The 21,381-nt window shown below is 50.2% G+C and overlaps 11 protein-coding genes across 11 annotated transcripts; 6 read left to right on the plus strand and 5 right to left on the minus strand.

The window, feature by feature from the left end:
* Positions 1-40: 40 nt before the first annotated feature.
* Positions 41-2,138, plus strand: F9C07_2282195 (uncharacterized protein). The gene is made up of 2 exons (XM_041285404.2): positions 41-868; positions 955-2,138. Exons 1-2 carry the CDS (start codon positions 515-517, stop codon positions 2,068-2,070), a joined length of 1,470 nt encoding a protein of 489 aa, XP_041144817.2. The 5' UTR covers positions 41-514; the 3' UTR covers positions 2,071-2,138.
* Positions 2,139-3,274: 1,136 nt separating this feature from the next.
* F9C07_7069 (uncharacterized protein) lies at positions 3,275-4,210 on the plus strand (the record flags this gene model as incomplete). The annotated part of the gene is made up of 2 exons (XM_071511572.1): positions 3,275-3,424; positions 3,497-4,210. 2 exons carry the CDS (start codon positions 3,275-3,277, stop codon positions 4,208-4,210), a joined length of 864 nt encoding a protein of 287 aa, XP_071365120.1.
* A 187-nt stretch (positions 4,211-4,397) lies between these two features.
* F9C07_1435748 (uncharacterized protein) lies at positions 4,398-7,367 on the minus strand. The gene has a single exon (XM_041285411.2). It carries the CDS (start codon positions 7,327-7,329, stop codon positions 5,620-5,622), a length of 1,710 nt encoding a protein of 569 aa, XP_041144818.1. The 5' UTR covers positions 7,330-7,367; the 3' UTR covers positions 4,398-5,619.
* Positions 7,368-7,424: 57 nt separating this feature from the next.
* F9C07_2282197 (uncharacterized protein) lies at positions 7,425-9,161 on the plus strand. Its single transcript, XM_041291096.2, has 5 exons — positions 7,425-7,839; positions 7,889-7,956; positions 8,011-8,390; positions 8,449-8,513; positions 8,562-9,161. The coding sequence occupies exons 1-5, from the start codon at positions 7,647-7,649 to the stop codon at positions 8,933-8,935; spliced, it is 1,080 nt and encodes a 359-aa protein (XP_041144819.1). The 5' UTR covers positions 7,425-7,646; the 3' UTR covers positions 8,936-9,161.
* On the minus strand, positions 9,162-10,107 carry F9C07_2282198 (uncharacterized protein). Its single transcript, XM_041291107.2, has 2 exons — positions 9,935-10,107; positions 9,162-9,852 (listed from the first exon to the last, which is right to left on the minus strand). The coding sequence occupies exons 1-2, from the start codon at positions 10,043-10,045 to the stop codon at positions 9,241-9,243; spliced, it is 723 nt and encodes a 240-aa protein (XP_041144820.1). The 5' UTR covers positions 10,046-10,107; the 3' UTR covers positions 9,162-9,240.
* A 147-nt stretch (positions 10,108-10,254) lies between these two features.
* F9C07_7073 (uncharacterized protein) lies at positions 10,255-10,659 on the plus strand (the record flags this gene model as incomplete). Its single annotated transcript, XM_071511573.1, has 2 exons — positions 10,255-10,262; positions 10,419-10,659. 2 exons carry the CDS (start codon positions 10,255-10,257, stop codon positions 10,657-10,659), a joined length of 249 nt encoding a protein of 82 aa, XP_071365121.1.
* A 556-nt stretch (positions 10,660-11,215) lies between these two features.
* On the minus strand, positions 11,216-12,488 carry F9C07_1435568 (carnitinyl-CoA dehydratase). The gene is made up of 4 exons (XM_041291108.2): positions 12,090-12,488; positions 11,977-12,036; positions 11,566-11,918; positions 11,216-11,500 (listed from the first exon to the last, which is right to left on the minus strand). The coding sequence occupies exons 1-4, from the start codon at positions 12,306-12,308 to the stop codon at positions 11,389-11,391; spliced, it is 744 nt and encodes a 247-aa protein (XP_041144821.1). The 5' UTR covers positions 12,309-12,488; the 3' UTR covers positions 11,216-11,388.
* Positions 12,489-12,658: 170 nt separating this feature from the next.
* Positions 12,659-16,475, plus strand: F9C07_2064526 (uncharacterized protein; the record flags this gene model as incomplete). Its single annotated transcript, XM_071508697.1, is given in 11 exon segments — positions 12,659-12,696; positions 12,773-13,579; positions 13,610-14,309; positions 14,327-14,392; positions 14,463-14,511; positions 14,540-14,544; positions 14,622-14,926; positions 14,981-15,105; positions 15,354-15,399; positions 15,548-15,599; positions 15,720-16,475. The coding sequence occupies 11 exon segments, from the start codon at positions 12,659-12,661 to the stop codon at positions 16,473-16,475; spliced, it is 2,949 nt and encodes a 982-aa protein (XP_071365122.1).
* Positions 16,476-16,874: 399 nt separating this feature from the next.
* On the minus strand, positions 16,875-18,958 carry F9C07_2242943 (cytochrome protein; the record flags this gene model as incomplete). The annotated part of the gene is made up of 5 exons (XM_041291109.2): positions 16,875-17,339; positions 17,416-17,649; positions 17,837-18,220; positions 18,284-18,739; positions 18,815-18,958. The coding sequence occupies 5 exons, from the start codon at positions 18,956-18,958 to the stop codon at positions 16,875-16,877; spliced, it is 1,683 nt and encodes a 560-aa protein (XP_041144824.2).
* A 290-nt stretch (positions 18,959-19,248) lies between these two features.
* F9C07_7078 (putative MFS monocarboxylate transporter) lies at positions 19,249-20,566 on the minus strand (the record flags this gene model as incomplete). The annotated part of the gene is made up of 2 exons (XM_041291081.1): positions 19,249-20,012; positions 20,077-20,566. The coding sequence occupies 2 exons, from the start codon at positions 20,564-20,566 to the stop codon at positions 19,249-19,251; spliced, it is 1,254 nt and encodes a 417-aa protein (XP_041144825.1).
* A 295-nt stretch (positions 20,567-20,861) lies between these two features.
* On the plus strand, positions 20,862-21,380 carry F9C07_7079 (uncharacterized protein; the record flags this gene model as incomplete). The annotated part of the gene is made up of 1 exon (XM_041285417.1): positions 20,862-21,380. The coding sequence occupies one exon, from the start codon at positions 20,862-20,864 to the stop codon at positions 21,378-21,380; it is 519 nt and encodes a 172-aa protein (XP_041144826.1).
* Between the last annotated feature and the right edge of the window lies 1 nt (position 21,381).

Here is a 21,381-nt window from a genome sequence, read left to right on the forward strand (position 1 = left end):
AACCATGGAACTAAGGACTATAAAGGTGAAAGGGGATAAAGAAAAGTTGACAGATCAATCTCTCTGGTCCTCCCTGCGGAAGAAACTAGTGGAGTTCCATGTGTATAGGTATTTCGTTCTTGAACGTGGGGCATTTTCTGGGTAGGAATAGGCGTAATGTGTAGATAAATTACGCCCCACTAATTGAATTTGGAGTCATGGAGATTGCTGCAGCTATGATGTCAGATCATCAAACTAGAGAACAGACCTTTTTTTTTTTCTCCCTTTTTTTTGCATTTCGCGGAAGAACTGGATAGTTTTCCTAGCTTCGTGTGAGCTGAAATTTGTTAAGAAAAAGTGGGTCGGAGAGCGTATACGAGTAAATTCTTACTGGACAGTACCATTCCCTGCAGGTCGGAAGTTGAAAGATGGTGCAGTCAATGTGGAAGTCCTCGCTCTCATGAATCGGTCATAAATACCTTGGTCGATACAAGAGCTCAAGAGTATAGATCCTCCCGAATCCCTTCCCAAAATAATGAATATGGGCAGTGTTTACCAACCTCGACATCAGCAAGTCTGCTACTCGGCGATCCTGGACAAGAAGCAGCCTGTACCGGTTTCAGATGCTACAGAGGTGGACAAAAAGCAAGATGAAGTGGTTTATGAAAAAGTTGATCAGTCCACCCCACAGCTGGGAATAGACCCGAACCAGCAAGATATTTCAGCATTTCCAATGCTGAGCGATAAAGGCTTCTTGGCACAGCTCCAGGAGTTTCATGAAGCCTTAGTCAAAGCCATCGTCAATATTGTGGAGCGTTGGTGGGACGACAGTGTCTCCGATTTTCCCTCTAGAATGCCGCTTGAACCGCGGGCAGAGGAGATTCTGAATGTCAGTTGGCCCCTTTTACTCTTAAAGATTGAGATGAATACATGATTCAATTACTCTGATTCCTCAAGTACTAAGTCCAAGCGCAGTGGATTCATGAACGAAGCAAGAACAATTCGATTCTTGCATTCGCCAATTGTTTAGGGAACTGGAGGCCAGATTTTCTTTTGACCCATAATGATCTTTCAGGCCCAGGGGCAGGGTTCCAGATCTGTGAGATAAACAGTCGGACGCCCTACAATGCCATTATTCATAGTGCATATAAGCATGGCATTATGAAGCAGATACTCGGATCCAACGCTATTGTGGAGCCAACGGGCGATTTCAAAACTATGGCGGACGGGCTGTTCGACCACTTCGATCTTGACTTACCGATACACCTTGTCAGGGGAAGAGACTATCTCGAAAGACAAGAGTTCGCCCTACTAGCTGAACGTAAAACTGGATCACGACCTAGACTAGTGAACGTGTCGGACCTACAATTGAAGGTCGACGCCTCTTCTTCCACTGGTCTTGCTCCCTATTGCAAGAAGCCAGGAGCTGAAGATGAACAGGCCCTGGAGAAAGTTTATCAGGTAGCCCTGGCGCTATTTCCTGAGGAATACAGTCTTCTTTCACTAGATATGCTTCGTCATCTGGCGAGGATATCAGTCAATGATTTCCGTACGAACCTGTTAGTCAATGACCAGAGATTCCTGGGCATTATTTTGCAGGAATTGGACGATCTCGTTAAGAAACACAAAGTTCTCACTCCCGACCAAGCCAGAATTCTCCAGGAAGGAATCGTGCCAACGATATTGCCCGGATCTCCGGAATTGAAGAAGATCTTCTTTAACCAAGGCAATCCGAAGGTTACACTGAAGGACGATTTCATGCTCAAGGCAGCTCGTGCTAGCCGAGGCAATGGTCATTTAATCGGAGAGGAGCTTTCTACAGAAGAATGGGAGGCAGCCTTGCGTGGAATGCAGTCTCCAAACATCCATACCAACCAAGCATCATATGTACTTCAGCCATATGTGCGACAGCCCAAGTTTAATATTCTGGCAGACCGGAACAGAACAGTACGCCAGAGTCAGGTGGTTGGCACTTATTATGCTGTGAATGGTCGCTTTGTTGGGCTGGGACCTTGGCGCACGGGGAATGGAAAGATCTGTAATGTTTACGGCGGAGGATGTGTCCTCGTAAACTCAATTGCATCGGTATAGATCAGTCGATCTTTTTAAAGTAGAGGATCGAATTTTCAGCGAACGAGAGAGAGAGAGAGAGAGAGAGAGAGAGAGAGAGAGAGAGAGAGAGAGAGAGAGAGAGAGAGTGTGTGTGTGTGTGTGTGTGTGTGTGTGTGTGTGTGTGTGTGTGTGTGTGTCATGTCAACGGTAGAAGTCAAGTGATGGGACCACGTGGGCCACTAGATTGATTCTCTCAAACCTTCATTTAATACGCCTAAATTGAAATTACGGGGTAATACTGCTTTAGCCCGTGCGTCTTGGGTCATGAATTGACCTAGGTCTATCAAAAACTAACGATCCATTTGAGTCTCCACTCCCAGTTGGGGGTATGGAGCAAGACTACCGCTGGTTACTTCGTATGCCGATCTCATACGTGGCTTTCGAGAGCAAGCTGACTACCCAGCTACTTCTATGTCACGATGTTCCCTGGACGTGCTTTTTACTTACTGGAGGTGAAAAAGGCGAGCGTACCCCAAGCCCGAATCTCCACTTACTTACTGGTGTAATTGATAGAGATTGATTCACCATGACTGTTTCTAATATGTTATCCCGGCCGCTCCAGGTATGTTTGAGTGCCTCCAAAAGAGCGGGAAGGTTGGTGTCGGCGTCGGACGCATCGTCTGAGGATCGACAACGCGCAGAGGAGGCCTACTATTCTATGCTTTACCAGTATACTGGAGGGCCCGTCAATCTTATGTATGAACCACGCTTTTTCACGCCCCATCCCATATTGATCTCTGATCAATTCTTGGCGGAGTTAAAACGGTTCCATGAGGCGCTGGCAATTGCATTGAATAACATTGTACAACGATGGTTTACCGACAAGGATGCTGCTTTTCCTACGCGCATGCCGCTTATGCCGCATGAAGAACATTTGCTTCAGGTATTCTCCCAACCAATAATAGGCAACGACCATGGTGAATAATATGCTAACGGCCGCTCAATATTGACCCAGTGGCTATCGGATCATTGTGAAGCGCACCCAAAACATGCATATGAAGGGCGCCAGGGCAATTGGAGACCAGATTTACTCATCCCTGCGGATGAGCAGGATGGATTTAAAATTTGCGAAATCAACGGCAGGTTCTTCTCCCTTTCTCTCGACCTGGGATCTACGATCCACAAGGCAATAGCAAGCAAGGAAACCAAGCCCGGTTTTGTCGATGTACCAGCAAACGACCATATGATTGAAGCTTTCTTTGAAATGTTTAACCCCGACTTGCCGATCCACTTGGTCCAGTCCCCTGTATTTTTTGCAGGCCAATTTAAACCTGGCATAATGCAACCGTTTCTCGCCTGGGTCGAGAAAAGGACCGGAATGAGACCACGCTCGGTGAGACCGGAAGACTTGTGTCTAATACCCGATGCAACTTCGCAGACTGGCTATGCCCTTTATTGTACCCAGAGTTTCAGTGCATCGGACCCCCCCTCCTCCCCCTCTAGCTCTCCGAAGAAGGAGGAGACACTAGAACTCATTCACCAAGTTGGACTCCAGCTGTTAGATTTTTCGGCTCTGAGCCCCGAAATCGTCCGTCATCTGGCACTCTCAGGTGCCAACGACGCTCGCACCAGACTTCTCGTTCACGATAAGCGAATTCTGGGGATTCTCCACCAGGAACTGGATGGCCTCGTTACGAAACATCGTGTCTTAACAGAAGAGCAAGCTAACCTTCTTCGACGTCGAATCGTGCCTACCATCATTCCGGGATCGCCGGAAGCAAAGCAACTTCTGGATCTGCACCGTGAAGGGAAGCTCTCCAAAGATGATTTCATCATAAAACCAGCTCGCGACGCCCGTGGCCAAGGAATAAAGTTCGGTGATGAGCTCAGCGAAAGCTCTGAGTGGGGGGAAATCCTCGCGGGTTTGCAGGCACCGGCGCTGAGCTCAGATAAAACAACATACGTTATTCAGCCGATTATCAAACAAACGGAGGAAGATTTGTTCCTGGATGAGAAGGTCGGCGTGCAGAGGTGCCAACGAGTCGGGACCTACTACTCTGTGAACGGTAGCTTCGTCGGCCTCGGAGCATGGAGGGCCATTGTGGCCAGCGAAAGGGTTTGTAACATGGCTACTGGAAAAGCCTGGAAGATGGGAAGTGTGTTCGTGTCGCACGAGTAATCAAAAGGTTGACAATCTTCCTACCGTCGGTCCGGGGATTATACATAGAGCCTAAGAACAGGTTAGCTCTGGGCGGGCCATGGAAAGATGAGGTTGCAATACACTACTATTATAATTCTTAAAATACCGAGGTAAACCTTCGTGCCTCTATTACCTTGAATTTGATGGTTAGATCTGATTCTATGCTTGAGTCTTCCATAGTCTTGATATTGTTTCGGGACGTCAATAGAATCTCAACAGTAGCCACTGAAGATAGCTATACTAGATATCGTATCTATTGTTCTTAGACCTCTCAGAACCGCGCTTCTACGAGCTATTCTCTGTAACCACGAGTATAATTGGAGTCCATTTCCAGCCGTCGTGAACAGCTTATGGGCTAATGAAAAAAACAACATAGCCCAGATGGATAAGATATATACTCATTAGCTGCGGTAACGGTTCAATACCTCATCTTAGCACATTAAGGCACATGGACTGAGAGGATACACGCATAGAGAAAATACGATTGAAATCCATCTGCTTGTCAAGATCGTTAAGATATATCAAAAATGAATCAAAAATGGACAGAAAAGCCCAATCTACAGAAAGCCCTGTCTATTTCACTACAAGAAACCTAGTACCTGGTTACTCGACATATTAGCTTGATAGAAAATAGCCCAGTGTTTAAACACCTCACGGACAAAACACAGGATACCCTCCCAAAAAAGCTCACAGATTTCGGACACCCGAACACGAAATGCAGGGATTTATATTAAATGCCAAAGCGGGTACCTGCTTCTAACGAATGATGTACTATATACAGCCGGACTGGATCAGGGTCAACGAAGCTAAGACTCGGCGTAATCGTAGACCAGACCTAAGCAATTGGACCCCAAGCCCGGTGGGCCCGACGGTCCACATTGGACTCCGGTCGTGCCGATTAAGCGCCCGTTTCGTTATTCCGTCGGGATATAGTATTATGGACTAGACAGGGGTCGATCGGCCGGATGTTTAGTTGCTGATGATGTTACATCCGTGGGGTGAAAAGCGCGCGAACTGTGCCGCTTACTGGGTCGTCTTGACGATTTAATCCTGCAGGGGTAGGGAGGCTAGCGTGCACTCTGGTGGGTTGGGGCTTTTGACGCCGGTGAGGGATTTTTGAGAGATTTCTGTTCTTTTATTATTAATTTATGTCTTTGGTATGGCCTGATTTATTCGGGCTTCACCGGAGTTAATAGTTCATCTAGAACAGATTCCTTAGCCTGTATACCTGATATGAAGGGATTTATCCTGGTTCCCATGCAATAGCCGTGACTGTAAATGATAGATGGGAGTAGTTAAAGAAGAAAAAATACATTAAGAACATGGATTCCTCCCAAACTCATCAAACGTGTGAATATACAGTAGTGTACAAATCCAGTCATAGAGGTTTAGTCGAATGCTGCAAAGCAGGAACTCTGCGCATCGGTTTCCTTCCAGCCAACACACTTCCAGCAGCTCAATAGTCCATTCGGATCATACTTCTCCTTTATCTTCAGCAGCTTGCCATAGTTTTCGCTACCCCACCAGGCCTCTTGCCAGTCCTTGGTGAAGGGATTAGCCTCAGGACTGTAAGCGCCACTTCCAGGCGTGATCTCTTCAAGAACCGCAGTCATGTCTTGCATCTCAGCTACTTTCTGCTCCCGTGTTTGGAGGGTGCTATTCCATGCCCAAAAGCCGTCAGCCCCGACAGACCAGATGGCGTCTCTCCAAGCTGGGGTCGCCGAGTTGGGTTTGACGTCTTTGTAGAGCAGAGGTCCAACCACGGGGATGTATACACTTCCGCCTTTTGACAGAAGCACTGAGAAAAATTTCATGAGATCTGCGCGTCCGGTGGCCGTCTCAAATACGGTTTTCGGAATGAGTCGTGTAGCCGCAAAGTGAGCATTGCCAACAGTGACGGCGTTGGGAACCACATATTTCTGGTAGAACTCATACCAGGATGGAAATTCTTCAATGACTGCAGTGCCACCCTGAGACTTAGCATAGGCGATAGCTTCAGATAGGGAATCCTTGGCTTCAGATAAGGACAGCAACGGCGTGACATTGATGAGCGAGTTGCCGCTGATATGACCGCCCCAGCCCTCGTGCGCCCACTTAACAGCATTGTTCACCAATATATCGAGGAATGGCAAAACGTTGCTTGAATTGGCCTTTGGGGGAAACTTGATAGAGGCAGAGACTATGCTCACCCGTGGCTCTACACGATGGGTGCTTTCCATCACCACGCCAAAGGTGCCACCACCGCCACCTCGAAGGGCCCAGAAGAGCTCCTGGTTTTGACATTCGTTGGCAATCCGATACTTGCCATCGGGCGTCACAATCTTATATTGGACAACTCTATCAACGCCCAATCCATAGACCGGGGATAAGATGCTGTGACCTCCAGTTTGTGTCCAGCCCCCACTAACTCCTACTGTAGGCGAATAACCCCCGATAAAGGTGACATTATGCGCATTGGCAAAGTGATAGACCTCATCAAAATTCACACCTGCTTGAACGGCAATAGTATCGTATTTCGAGGTGGCATTGCAACCGATAGGAACAAAAGCAGGGTTGTAGTGCATGGATTGTAGATGTCGTGTCCACAAAGAGAGGGTTCCTTGGCCACTGCTCCGGCCCAAGAAGTCATGGCCGCTATTCTTGATTGAAAGGCGGGTTCCTGAGCAGCTTGAGAATCTGAAAGCCTCAACCACATCCTTTGGTCCCTGAACCTCTAGGGAGAAGGAAGGCATATTTCCTTGATTACATGAGGCATCGAGCGCCTGCGGATTGGCCGGATCCGAGTTGTCAAGTAGGCATTGGTTGGCCGGCTCGGATGCGCATATCTCGGCCTGGTTGTACATGTAACCATTGACGGAATTGGCACGCAGGAAAGGGTCGCTGTAATTGCTCTGGATCACTTTGCATGCTGCTTCATCTGGATCCATAGAGATGCCATTGTACTGAGAGAAACATGGGAATGAGAACGGCTTCAAAGACTGTAGCCGTCCACCGAGTGTGATATTGAAGCTGGCTAAGGTACAGTTATCCGCCGCGGCAACCCCCAGAATGTGAGCGGCCAACAGGACAAGCAAGGTCTTGGAAACCGAAGACACCATGCTGCAACAGAGAAAAAGCAATACACAAAAACATGCCGAGAGAAATTTTTACGGACAGGGAAAAGGCATTTTTAAGAGGAATGGAACAGTCGGATGTGGATCGGCACGGCACGTTCCCCGGCCTAGTTTAGTCTCACTGCAGATGGAGTCGAAACCCTGACTGAGGTTGCATTGGATGACTTGTTTCGGACATTCCTTGCCATGCAGGGTTGTTTGCTGACAGCCTTTTCTCTGAAAAGGATGTACGACCGAAATCTGCAACCTGAGTCCAAGCGATCAATCGCTGTGTGACCGACTTTCCATAGCCGTGATGCCCCATGGCTATACGGAACCAATACTGGGGAAACGTCGTCGCCGTCGTCCCCACGGTCGGGGCAGCGCTTGCGACACTCATTTATGTCCTGCGCCTGATTGCTTGCCGGATGTCTACGGTCGGGTGGCGGTTAGAAGATTTGTTAATGGGTATTGGCCTGATTCTCTCGTACGGAGTCACGGCTTTTGTTATCTATAGTGAGTACGGAATGCTCGCCAATTTCTCTTGCTCACCGCGTGTCAATAGCCGCCTTCAATGGTGTGGGAGTTCCAGGAAATGAACTTCCGCAGGACGAACGTATTCGCCTGCAATTTGTAAGTCGTGGTTCAGCATTCTGATAGCTAGACTTTGCTTACCATATCCTCTAGGGCTCTTGGATGATCCAGAAGTTCTGGGCACCATCCATGGCATTTGTGAAAATATCCATTCTAGTCTTTCTCAAGCGACTGCTAGGCACCGTGAAGGTGGTTCGTGTGGGAGTAACATGTCTAATTGTCTTCACCATGATGTGGGCCTTTACCGAACTCATGGGCAATATTTTTCAATGCCACCCAGTCCAGTATTATTATGACACCACACTAAACGGTCACTGTATGCCCGGTCAGACCAAACTGTTCCAAACATCAGCATGCTTGTCCTTGGTAGAAGACGTGATCATTTTGCTTTTGCCGATGCCGGTGGTCTGGCGACTGCGAATCACCGTCCAACAGAAGATCGGGCTGACAATAGTCTTCTCGTTGGGTGCATTGTATGTTTTTTCAAAGCTAGTAGATTTCAACGACCGATGTGTGAACTGACCATCTTAGGGTATGCATTTTCAGCTTGCTGCGTGTGATTGAGTTCAACCACTTTCACACTGATGACCTGGCTTGTAGGTTCTATACCCCATCTTCCAGTCGCCTCGACTGATGTCTTCTAGCATCCAGCGCTAAAGAGTCCGTTTGGACCGCCCTTGAACTCAATGTCGCTATAATTTGTGGCTGTCTTCCTCTTTTCAGACCCCTCGTGCACAGGTTTCTTGGAAAAGCCAAAGCCCAGTCGAGCCGTTCTTTACGCACACCACGTTACCTCAACCGGCTAAGTCAAGACCCTGATGGATTCCACAAAATCAGCGACCCTCATGGTCTAAGGGCAAGCAAGAGCGTGGTAGTATCTACAGACCCTAGTGGGAGACATAGTTCGGATGTTGAACTTGGCGGAATCACCGTGCATACTGCAATCCAGCAGGATGTGGAGAGCCGGCCAATTACCGGTAGCTCAGACGCAGCGATGGAGACGACATGGCCTCGGTGATCTAGGTGGATATTTTTTAACTTTTAATTTTGATATCGAGAAGTAATGCTCTATATGTGTGGTTCTTTACATCGAGTATCCTTCGTTCTGCATTTCAGATTTGACTTTTACCTTGGGAATGCCCTATGTTCTTTATATTCTTGCAAGTATTTGACTTGCGGTTAGCTTGGAGGCTTATACTAGCATAAAGTATCGCATTCATTCAGCTGGTTTTTCAATTAAATACAGTGTACAGCTCTCGTCGTGTAGAGTACAATTCCTAAGCAGAGATCAATATGGGATGTCCAGAGTTGTCGGAGCTCAGACTAATCTTCCTGCTCACGCTCTGCGTGACTGTCCTGACGTGTCTTGGGTTTCTTATTTGCTCCCTCTTCCTGGCTTGCAGTGCGCTTCTTCCCGGCCTCTGTACTATGATCGTCCTCATCTTGAGGCTCGCCCTCTTGTTGCTCCTCCTCCTCGTCCTCGTCTGCCTCATCTTCCCCTTCTTGTTCCTCTTCGTTATCCATTTCATCAACATCGTTAGATCCGTCAGATTCTTCAGGTCTATCTTCGCCTGATCCAGATTCTTCATTTTCAGATTCCTGTTGATCCTCACCCTTACTTTCTTCCGCAGCCTGCTTCCTCTCCTTCTTTGCTTTGCTGGTGTTGGAAACAAATTGCTTGCCTTTTTTAGACTCCTCCTGTTTCTTCTTATCAGTCTCTTCCTTCTCCTTATCACTCATCTTCTCCCATGCTTTCTTAGGCAAATATCGCTTTCTCGTCCCATCCTCCTGTTTGGCAGTGCCTGAACCCTCTTTCGTCTGCCACTCCTCTTTCCCCCATTTTTCAAGGCTCTTCTGGGACTCATCCTGTCCTTCCTCCTTGGATGTAGTATAATCTCCACCGCGCTTTTTGTATTCCGACGCCATAAACTGCGCCTGTTCAAGTAATGTAAATACATACCCCCAACTCAACTAGAATGTAGAATGAAGAAGAAAGAGATAAAAGAAAGGAACTCACCTTCCTGGCAGACCACTGACCAGGCTTTCCCCCCTTATCACTCTGCTTGACTTCTTCTTTGACCTGTTCCCGCAGTTCGGGATCGGTATATTTGTCGTCCTTGGCAGGCATGTTGGACAATTGCAGTTATGGGGTTAGTCAATTGAAACAGGCGTAGTTTATTAGCTCTATTGGATGAGATTTTCCTTCCTTTATTCTCTAGGGCTAGAAGTGTTGCCAGTAGGAATGACATAATTAGGGCTCGGATCTGAACGGTGACATCATAGGGTTTCTGCATCATGATGATTAAATTTATTTGAATTGAATTGAATTGAATTTACATGTTCGGGTGATCGACAAATCTTGAATTCCTCCCGAAAGCTTAGATCTCGACTCGAAATATGTGTGATTGGGTTCATCGGAAAAGCCCAGGGATTTGAAGCAGGCGCAAGGCCTCGTTGGTCTCTATCCTTGTTCCGGGAGAGTATTTAAATGATTATAACAGCTCAGGCATTGGCCCCACCATCGACTGGCTCCCACAAGGACGAGTCCAATTACAAGATGGAAAGAGTTCGAACTTACGGACACACCGCATTGCCGCGAGTATTACTGGGCCCGGCCTCGTAGGCGGCAGCTTCGGTCAGCCTGATAATGGCAAACTTGCTCATGCAGCATGGTCCCAACAGTGGGGCGCCCTTGATGCCGTACAAGCTGGAAACATTGACAATGCTGCAGGATGGTGCTAGATATCCAAGAACATTAAGCACACCAATCACGTAGTGTTGATGATTAGATCGTATTCGTCGTCGGGGGTTTGTCAAATCTAGTGTGATCCCATCACCCGGCCACAAGTACCTGCGATGTTGGCGCTAAATCCATGCATGACGCATCACCGGTCGCTGCAAAGACTTTGTTGGCTAGGGAAGCTGCCATTTTGGAACGTTGAACGGATATGATATCTGCTGATGTGTGAGTGGGCAAACCATCCCCATGGCTGGGGTGTGTCAGCTCTTTCAAAAGCCTTCAGTGAAGATGTCCACGGATACCGGATGTTCGCCCCTTTACTTATATCACCCATATATGTGCCAACAAGCCGGAGTATAATATATTTTACGATGGGAGTTGGCATTGGTTAAATTGTCCCTTTGCAGTATTACATGTTAGTCGAACAAATAATCCGCTGCAAGATGATACCTTAGTCTCTACACTATGTCGTATTCAGCGTGTTGCTATCCTCTATAAACTTTTGTCATGATTCAACCTCCAGCGATAACACCGAGACCCGCCTTAGTCGCTGTAAATCACATATTACTACGGTTCGAGACAAGTGGTCCCTAATCAGAACACAACGACATATTTTATGGGGCTTTATGAACATGGCCATCTATACGGAAGCTGGCTTAGAGAGATACAGGAACACGGGCCATTTGCAGTATAAACACATGAACAAGATGAAAGACATTGCCGCACTCACGTCATAGCTTTGTCTTTCCAGGAAGAAACGTAGACCGACCATAAACATGGCTGATCTGCTGCACGGCCCTGGTCATCTCGCCGTTAAGTTCGGATCGGAGAAGTGCATACACGCTATATGAAGGGCTCTGGTGTCACTAGAGGTACTCTAATTCAAGGGGGTAATAAGTGTGACTTACCCAGCTTTGGCCTTTGGCGCCCACTTGGCTGCCAACGCAAAAGCGACCGCCAACATGTCATCTGGCTGGGCAATGAAATCGACCAGGCCATCCCGTAAGGCCTCTTCGCCGGTAAAGCGGTGACCCTCAAGGAGTACCTTTCGCGCAATCTGCGGGCGCAGCTTTAACCGAGGAAGGACTCCGACGCCGGGGAAGTACATCCCTAGGTCTACGGGAGGCATTGAAATGAACCCTCGTTGCGAGTTCATTACACGGTAGTCGTGCGCAAATGCCACCGGGCAACCTCCGCCAAAGGTATGGCCGGTAAGGAGCGCGATGGTTGGAAAGGGGAAATCCAGGATAGTATGCAATAGCTACACATCGTCCAGGACGTCAGTGGCTTGTCTCAACGGGTAGTATCGAGTCACTTACTGGGTAGAAGCCCTCAGTGGTTGCATGGGGGTTTTGTTCGGCCTCATCCAGATCCAGACCCTAAGGAGGAACCATTAGCTTCATGGTCTATCGTCATCTATTGGATTCTGTACCGTGCAAAAGTATTTAGCGTTGTTCCCTCTGGTAATAACAGCGCCTTCGGAGTTGGAGCCCAGCGTTTGACGCACAGTATTGAAGGCACGAATCAGCTCCTGGCAAAATTTGGCCGTCAATCGATTCTCAGCACCGAGCTCCATGGTGATCATGAAGACACAACCTCGTCGTTCGAGGTTGAGATTCTCAAAACGCCCCACTGCCTGGAATTCCGTCATGGCCGACTATTTCTTTCGTATACTGAGAAGATACAAATCAAAATAAATTTGAAAAAATGAAAGACAAACTAGCAGGAAAAAGAACCCATATAAGAAACTCAGCTCTGTGGAGAGCCCTACATATGCCAGCGGTTATACTGCATAATAAAATGGCTTTATGTGGATGAAGTGCGGGGGAGGCTACTAAGATGCAGATCGGGGTTATAGAATTCAACTAAATGCATGAAGCCGAGCAACCTAGGCTCGTCCATTAAGGCGAACATCGTGAGAGACGCGGGGAAGAGCCAATGCCGAGAAACATAGCAGTTTCATCAAGAGTCGAAAAGCTGTTCCACCGACACCATTTACCAATGAATAACCATGACGCGAAAAGCACCACCCGCCCTTGGTAAGGGGCTTTATGATAGGAGGAATTCTTTTGTCTATTCTATCTTCACTCGCAATAATTTCCAACCTGCCATCAGGACCGTGTCCCCCTTGAGCAACATGTCCGACTTCACAGATCATCTGCGGCCCAGCCAGCCAAATGGCCCGGAAATTCTAGCCAGGAAACGAACCCAGACTCATATTCCCGTCGACGAATTGGCACATCACTTACTGGCCCAGGATGGGTATCTTGAACGCCAAGCTCGAATTCTGCGCATCGTGGAGCAGGAACCGCTCTTTGATAAGAAGCGCCAGGCAAACCTATCGCGAGAGGATCTCTTTAAGCTTGCATTGGCACGAGCAAAGCTGTTGCGCCGCCTCGTCGATAAGCATGGGTGGGACATTGACGATTATAAGATGGCCGAGACTTTAGTTGACGACGTGTCGCCCTACTATCTTCATCTGCACATGTTTATCACCACCATCCGCGAGCAGGCCAGTGATGCCCAGCAGGCCTACTGGTTACCCCTGATTGAGTCCTTCAAAATCATCGGTGCCTATGCGCAAACGGAACTGGGCCACGGGAGTAACGTCCAGGGCTTGGAGTTACAGGCTCGCTGGGACCCCGGGAGCAAAGAGTTCATTCTTCACAGCCCGACGTTAACCGCCAGCAAATGGTGGAATGGTAGTCTGGGACGTACGGCCAACCATGCCATTGTGGTGGCTCAACTTCTCGTCCCAAACTCCGGGGGTGAATATCAAAGTCATGGTCCTCACCCGTTCATTGTGCAAGTCCGGGATATGCAAACTCACCAGCCACGGAAGGGGGTTGTGATCGGTGATATCGGACCCAAGTTCGGATACGCCACCATCGACAATGCCTATATGTTATTTCATCATTTCCGGTAGGCCCAAGTCTCTGTCCGGGGTTCCAGCCGAGTTTTGCTGACCACGTCGACCGCCAGAATCCCCCATTCGGCATTGCTGTCGCGCTATGCCAAACTCGACCCGGACAGCGGACAGTTCTCAAAGCCAGCTGTGCCCGCCGTTGTTTATGGAACGATGACATACGTGCGGTCCCTGATTGTTCTCCAGTCCCGAATGGCCCTCGCGCGTGCAGTTACTATAGCCGTCCGCTATACCACTGTTCGGCGGCAGTTTAGAGACCGTGACGACCTAAAGGGCCCTGAGGTGGCAGTGTTAGAGTATCCTACAGTACAAATACGTATTCTCCCCCTACTAGCGACTACATACGTGCTACATTATGCCGGGCAGGCCATGCAACGGATCTACCGGGAAGCGCGGGAACAAATCCAAGCCGGGGACTTTAGTGGATTGGCCCACATGCACAGCCTGTCTTCGGGGCTCAAAAGCTTTTGTACTGATCTTGTTGCCGATGGGATTGAAACTTGTCGCCGGGCATTAGGAGGTCATGGCTACGGTGGTGCGAGTGGTTTTATTCGGCTATCTCCAGATTATCTGTCCCGTGTCACCGTGGAGGGTGATAATTGGATGATTACCCAGCAGGTGGCTGCCTACCTGATCAAGCGGATGCACGCAGCTGTTGCGAATATCGACAGTGCGACAGGTAATGAGACCGAGGACTTGTATAAAGAGTTCCTCAGGGCCAACAGGGTGGAGTCAATCTAGAGTCTTATAAGGTCTTTGATGATGACTTTAACATTGTCAGGAGCTTCCACCGCCGAACAATAGCCTTGGTAAGCTGGCCTCTTTATAAAACTAGCAAGATGATCTTTTTATACTTCCATGTTTGCTTATACTTACAAGCTTTATGATATTTATGTGGAACGCGTCACCAAGAAGAGGAGGTGGACTAGTCTTATGACTCAACTGCACCGACTTAGCCACGGTAGGATGCTCACCAATGCGATACATTTAGGGATCCAGCTGACGGACAAACCCTAGCCCAGTCCCTTGCACTCCTAGTTGAAATCTTCCACGATACTCTGCAAAACGATCGATCATTGCCCCCACCGGCGAAGAACACGCTGCGTGATCTGTATCATCTATTCGCTTTCTTTCATATGGAAACGCATGCCTATGACTGTAGGAAACGCCCATGACACGCTAAGCTGGTCGACTAACAGCCCGATAGTTTTCCGTTCAGGGGCGGCTCCGCAACGCGATCTCGATGAGCTACCGAACCGCGTGCGACATCTCATGGCTCGTATTGAACCTCATGCCGTCGCCCTCGTCGACGCATGGAAAATCCCCGACTACCTTCTGGACAGGTGAGATTATCCTTTCGTTGCCCGGTTTGACCATGCTAATGGAGCTCTGCCAAGTGCGCTTGGGCGGTTTGACGGTAAAGTCTATGAGGACTTGTTCCACCGAGCCCACCGGCTCAACCCCTTGAACGAAATCACATTCAACCCGAACTACTGGGAAGATGAACTTGTCAAAGGGGATGGTGGGGGATGGTCGTCTGTTCTAGCTAAATTATAGGCTAGCTATATGTCTCTTTTTTCCTAGCTCCAGAAGTGAATATCCTTGCAAGTGCCATTAAAATAGACAGAATAAGATTACACGGGCGTGGGAGGTGCCGCATCGGAGAATTGAAGGGGCAATAAGAGGAAACAGAGCTGGGCAGAGACGTTGGGCATTCACTTATGCATGATTGTGTGACCGCATAGTATTTTCTATCTTGACTGGTTCAAGTAGGTGTGGATCAGCAGAGCATCCTTTGTGTATCCTGGATGGTGAAGTCTGTCCATTGAGAATGTTTGAATACAAAATCCCAGATTATCCAAGTGAAGAAGGCCTTGTATCATCTCAGTGACTCTGTGTGATGTAGAGAATCCAGCTCCTAAATTCCACCAACTGTGTAACGAGCCACAATTTGATGAGTGAAGGGCGGGGCATTCGCTCTATTCATATATCATAAGTCAGCTATTCATCTTCAGCGTCATAAAAGACCAACTCTGGCAGACCTCCATTTACAACTGATAAACAAACCCTCTTCATTCTCTTACATGTAAATGATCGCCACTCCCCCTTCGAAATCCACAAGATCGATATTCGCAGACCAAAATGGCCCTCCGTCTCGTGAAACTATCAGACAAATTCTCCTGCTACGCCCGAGGCGAGAACGAAGCAAGGTTCATATACCACGAGATATTCGAAGACCACGGGTATGACAAAGTCGAGCTACCCGAGGCCCCGTTCATCGTCGACGTGGGAGCCAACATCGGCCTGTTCTCTCTCTACATGAAGGAAAAATACCCACTGGCCAAGATCATCGCCTTCGAACCGGCACCGGAAAACTTTGAGGCGTTGGAGCGGAACCTAGCTTTCCATATGGTGTCCACCGTCAAGGCATATCCGTACGCGCTGGGCGCGTCTGCCGGTTTTGCACCGTTCAAGTACTTTCCGAACATGCCTGGGAACTCTACGTTGAATGTCGAAGAGAAGGAATATCAGATCCAGCTCTTCAAGGAGAACTACGATCAGACGTTCGCAGACGATATGTTCAAGGATGCTAAACAGATCATGGTTCCGGTTAACCGATTGTCGCTTTTCCTGTGTCTACCCCACAGCAACGTTGAGGTGATCGACCTGCTCAAAATTGATGTCGAGGGCACGGAGTTGGAGGTGCTGCGTGGGATTGACGACAGGGATTGGAACAAAGTGCGAAATATCGTCATGGAGGTGAGTAATGTGAAGGGAGGTCTGGACAAGGTGAAGCAGTTGCTGGAAACTAAAGGATTTACGGTTACCTATGTGGCTGTGCGAGGGATTCCAGAGTTATTCAAGTTGTTCATTGTGACCGCTTGCCGTTGAATGTGTTTATGGCAGATGTTATTTCTCTTATAGTGATGATTTTGTGGTTTATGTTAGTATTCCTATGATTATGGCATCAAGAAATTAGGATATAACGTAGGGGATCGAACAGTACTGCTTGGGCCTTACTTTGCCAACATATCTAACATATCATATTTATCACTCTAGCCCTACTCAAGTTCCCATTTGGGGGAGGAGGAGGTACCCAATGGGTTTCCCAAAGTTCCTGGAATCTTCTGTAGATATACTTTCTATAATATATGCATCATCCAGCCTCTTGATAGTTATGGCACACTATTGCCTTTGCCACAGAAGCCGAGAAAATCCAACCTGGTTCTTCTGACTAAAGCAACAGAGTCTTGCGTTCACCTTAAGAAGCCGCCGTCTTTGACCCTCCCCTCACCCCCCCCCATTGACATCAACATGCGACCCACGCAAAACATACCCAGCCTGCTGCGCCTGGCCCCACTCCGACCGGATCAACCTCGACCTGGCCGCATTCCGCTCTAGAATCCGCACCGTATACTGCTTTGGCACGCGAATAGCGCCCTCCATAAACCCCTCGTCCGTGATATCCAAGGGGATTTCCTCCCCCTGGTCATACAGCGGCAACTTGAACTCATACGCCCAGATGATATTGGCAACGGCCAGGAACGGTCCGTTCTCCGCCAGGTGAATCCCCGGACAGATGCGCCGGCCGGCCCCGAAGGTGAAGTTGTCGCGGGCGAGGATATCTCCGCCGGCAGCATACACGGCGGAACGATGCAGGTGGTTGAGGTACCGCTCGGGCTTGAAGTGGAACGGGTGGGGAAAGCGCTCGGAGTCCCAGTGCAGGGCGTTGAGGTTCGCCAGCAGAATGGTGCCCTTGGGAATGAGGTGGTCCCGGTAGTGGACGTCCCCGTCTGCCATGCGCCGCAGACCGGTCGTGGCGACGGGGCACAGTCGGAAGCGTTTCCTTGATCACGGCCCGGATGTACGGCATATTTGGTTCGTCCGCCAGCGTGGCCATTCGCGTATCCCCTAGCACCCGGGTGACCTCGTCGTGAGCGCGGGCCTGCGCGTCGGGAAACATAGCCAAATACCGGATCAGGCCGTTGAGAGCGCTGGCGGTGGTTTCGGGGCCGGCTTCGGGGACGGCGCTAGCGAGCCAGGAGACGGTCTCCTCTTCAAGGCCCTAGTCGCGGTGGTTGGACTCGATGAGGTCCTTGGCGAAGCAGTCGGGGGCGGTTGCCGGCGGTGATGCGGTCTTTGAGGTTGTCCCAGTGGCGCATCTTGTTCGAGTGCATTTAATTGGCCATGAACTTGGCCTTGGGCCATGAGGGGAAGAGGAAACGGGGGAGCCAGTTGAGAGGCGGGAATACATCGATCCAGAACATCCCAGGGCTGAGGATAATGGAGAGCATGCGCATGTTTCCATAGACATCGCGGACTTCCTGGCAGTCCCATTTGGGGATGCGCAGACCGTAGGCGGAGGTCATGACGATGGAAAAGGTCATGCGGCGGATGTGCATGTAGAAGTCGGTACTGTTCTTGCCAGCTTCGTGACTGAGGTCTGCGAGTAGCTGCTTGATCTCGAATTCCTGGCTGGGGATGAATGCTGCGGATGCCTTGGCGCTCAGGAGCTGCTTGAGGAACGCATGCAATCGTTTCCATTTGGCGTTGTACGTCATCGGGAGGACGCCGTCTCCCCGGAGGCAATAGTCTTGCGCGATGGGTAGGGGTGGCTTGCCTGAGGTGACGGCAGCCTATGGGTGGATGGCTCGTCAGGTTGTGCTTCGAGTGGGTGAGGGATGGGGGGATGGGATTACCTGTCTATCAAACACTTCCTTGACGGCATCGGGGCTATTGAAGAACACCCAGTTGTACCAGCCAACGCGGACCTTGAAGACATCTCCATACTGGGCCGCCCATCGGTTCAACAATTCGCGGGGCCGGACTGGCAAATCCAAGCCCATCCCGATGAGTGGCCATCCAGAGGGGCCAGGAAGATCAGCTAGCCCCTTGGTCTTTTTGTGAGAGTACTTGGCCGTCCAGAACAGGAGCTGAGAGAAAAACAATGCACAGGCAATGCCCACAAGGACTGTTGGCTTGTGGATTGCCGAGATAAGGCCGGGGGAAAGATGCAAGTCAAGGACAACCGCCTTGTAGAGATCCATTGCTGGTCGACAGATATCTTGGTGAAGCTTGAAGCAAATGAGAGAATGGCTCAACCCCAGGCGAGTGATTCCATTCCTCATCCCTCCTGCCTTCCTTTTATGCCCCGACTGAGCGGGGAAGCATTGTCAGTGAGCTGGTCCGAGTCGACAGAATCCAGGGATGATGATTCCCATGTAACGCACCTCCCGCCTAATGGCGAATGATGTCCGGTAGGAATGACTCCCCTGCTCGTCGTCGACATTAGCCTCTCCGACGTATAGCTTGCCATGATGCTGACCGGGATCGGAGTATTCTCCTTCAGGTAGGGTCATCCGAATTGAAGGCATAACATCATGGTAGATATCAGTCAGGTATGGTAAGAGTTCGTAATTTCGGCCAGTGGTACTGTTACATGGTATCACTATGTATTGTCATGATACAATCCAGAACCAACCCTTACCAACGGAAAGAATAAGCACTAATGATGCGCCTCTCCTGCAAAGTTCTTTGTTTGTCCTCCTCCACCCAGACAGAAAGTTAAAACACGGATGCTTCTCTGTTGGTTCCCCTCCTCTCCTCCACCCCAAGAACCGGGGTAGCGTTAAGGGTCCACTTCCATTCCTCCCTTCCTCCGCCATCAAGGCTGGTCATATCGCCAAATCGCCATCGTCGGTACCAGTAGAAAGCCTGCCCCCACGATCATCCCCACTGCACTAAACAGCTGCAGCCCCAAGAAACCATCACTTCCTCCGTGGCCTTGGAGGACCCCCCCAATGGGCGCTCCAATCAGCACGCCCAGACTGGTAGCAAACCACTGCATGCCCATGCGGGTACCGATGACCGAGGGGGTGGGCGAGACCACCGGGTGGGCGATGACCAGCGGGTTGGCCGAGATAAGCACCCCGGAGAAAATCCCAAAGAGGACACAGAAGACGATGAACCCGGCAACGGAGTGGATGCCCGTCCAGCCGAAGAGAAGCACAGCCGAGGCAATGACGCTGACCAGGAGGATATGGCTGGCTCCGAGACGATAGGTCAGCAGGGAGGACCCAATACGGCCGATGGCCGAGCCGGCGTTGAGGATCGACACCATGTAGAAACTGAGCGCTGTGGACGTGTGCAGGGCAGTCTGGGCAAAGGCTGGCACGTAGAAGATGGGGATGAAATATGCCATGAACATGAGGAAGTTGGCGATCCCGTAGGCGTTGAAGTGCCACTCCTTCATCGCGTGCCAGTGGATGATCTGGCGGGGCGGGGCCTGGCGCGTCTTGGTGGTGGCCATCAGCAACGGCACCGCGATGCAAGAGCAAGCTAGTTGGATGAAGCCCATGGTGCGTGCTGTCCAGGGAAAGCCGATCCGGGGCTGAAGGCGGATGAAAATAATGGGGAAGATAACCCCACCTGGACGCCAGAGCGAAAACTCAGTGAGCAAGCAGTAGGGGAACAATCGATCAGTTCAACGTACCAATACTGGCCCCGGAGGTCACCAGGCCTACGGCAATGCCGCGTCGCGTGGTGAACCGGGTGGAAACAAGCGACAGAGCAGGCACATAAATCAAACCACTGCCCAAACCACAACAGACGCCCTGCGAGAGGAAGACTTGGTAGTACTCGGTGGACAGGCTCAGCATCATCAACCCTAGGGTAGTCAAGAAACAACCGACGATCATCAGATGATGCAGATATCCCCGGTCGAACAGGGGCCCTGCAATGACCCCCGTGGAGATGAGGAAGAAGGCCTGGATGGTGCCCACCCACGCGATACGTGACGGAGAACTAGTGCTCAAGAGCTCGGATTGATAGTAGCTCTGGAACGCGCCAAACGCGGTCGAAAATCCCCAGGTGGTGACAAAAAGGAGAAAGGAAGCAAACACGCCTGACCAGGAGGCCACACCACCATTGGGCGGCCCAAGAGCAGTAGCAGCAGAAGGCTGCTCAGGCTGCTTGGTCGCCATTGAGGATTTGGGGGGGCGGGAGGTAGAACGGAGAATGAGCCAGGGAGAAGAAACAGTGATGGTGGATGAATGAGGTCAACAAGCAACAACATAAATATGTTCAAAGCCCCTTTTCCTCTTTTTCGCTGGTCTAAAGTCAATCCCATTCAGATTAGCCACCATCCACCAGGAAATCACTGGATTTGTCATCGTGCAGCATGTACCAAACCGAACGCACCCCCCCCCCCCCCCCCCCCCCCCAAATAAGTCGATATGTGCGGGCTGTTAAGGCTGACTGACGGTGAGCAGGTCGGTAATGCCACCCCCTCTCAAGCGCGTAGCCACACGCACCTGGCTACTCAACTCCGACAAGCCGGTGCCCGGCCAGTTGATTATCATCTGCACTTGGCTGGGTGCCTCTCCCAAGCACATCAGTAAATACATTGATATGCACCGGGCTGTTGCTCCGCACGCCCGCCTTCTCCTGATCGAGTCCGAGGTATCGATTCTGGTGAGCAGCTACGCCCGTCAGCGTCGATTGATCCGACCGGCCGTGGACGTCGTGCTCGAAACCCTAGTCGAGACGGAAAACGGCTCTACTAGCGACGCACCCCCCAGGATGCTATTACACACCTTCTCCAATGGGGGCACCAACACCGCAACCCAGTTGCTGATCACTCTCCGGGGAATCGTCTCGCAGCCGCTGCCCCTGATCGGGCTGGTACTGGACAGCACGCCCGCCAAGGGAACGTACTGGAAATCCTACAATGCCATGGTGTTTCCCTCCCGCCGGCGTCACGCCTCATGGGCTCAGTCGTCGTCCACTGTCTATTGAT

Source organism: Aspergillus flavus, chromosome 3 (assembly GCF_009017415.1).
Source record: "Aspergillus flavus chromosome 3, complete sequence".
Lineage (NCBI taxonomy): Eukaryota > Fungi > Ascomycota > Eurotiomycetes > Eurotiales > Aspergillaceae > Aspergillus > Aspergillus flavus.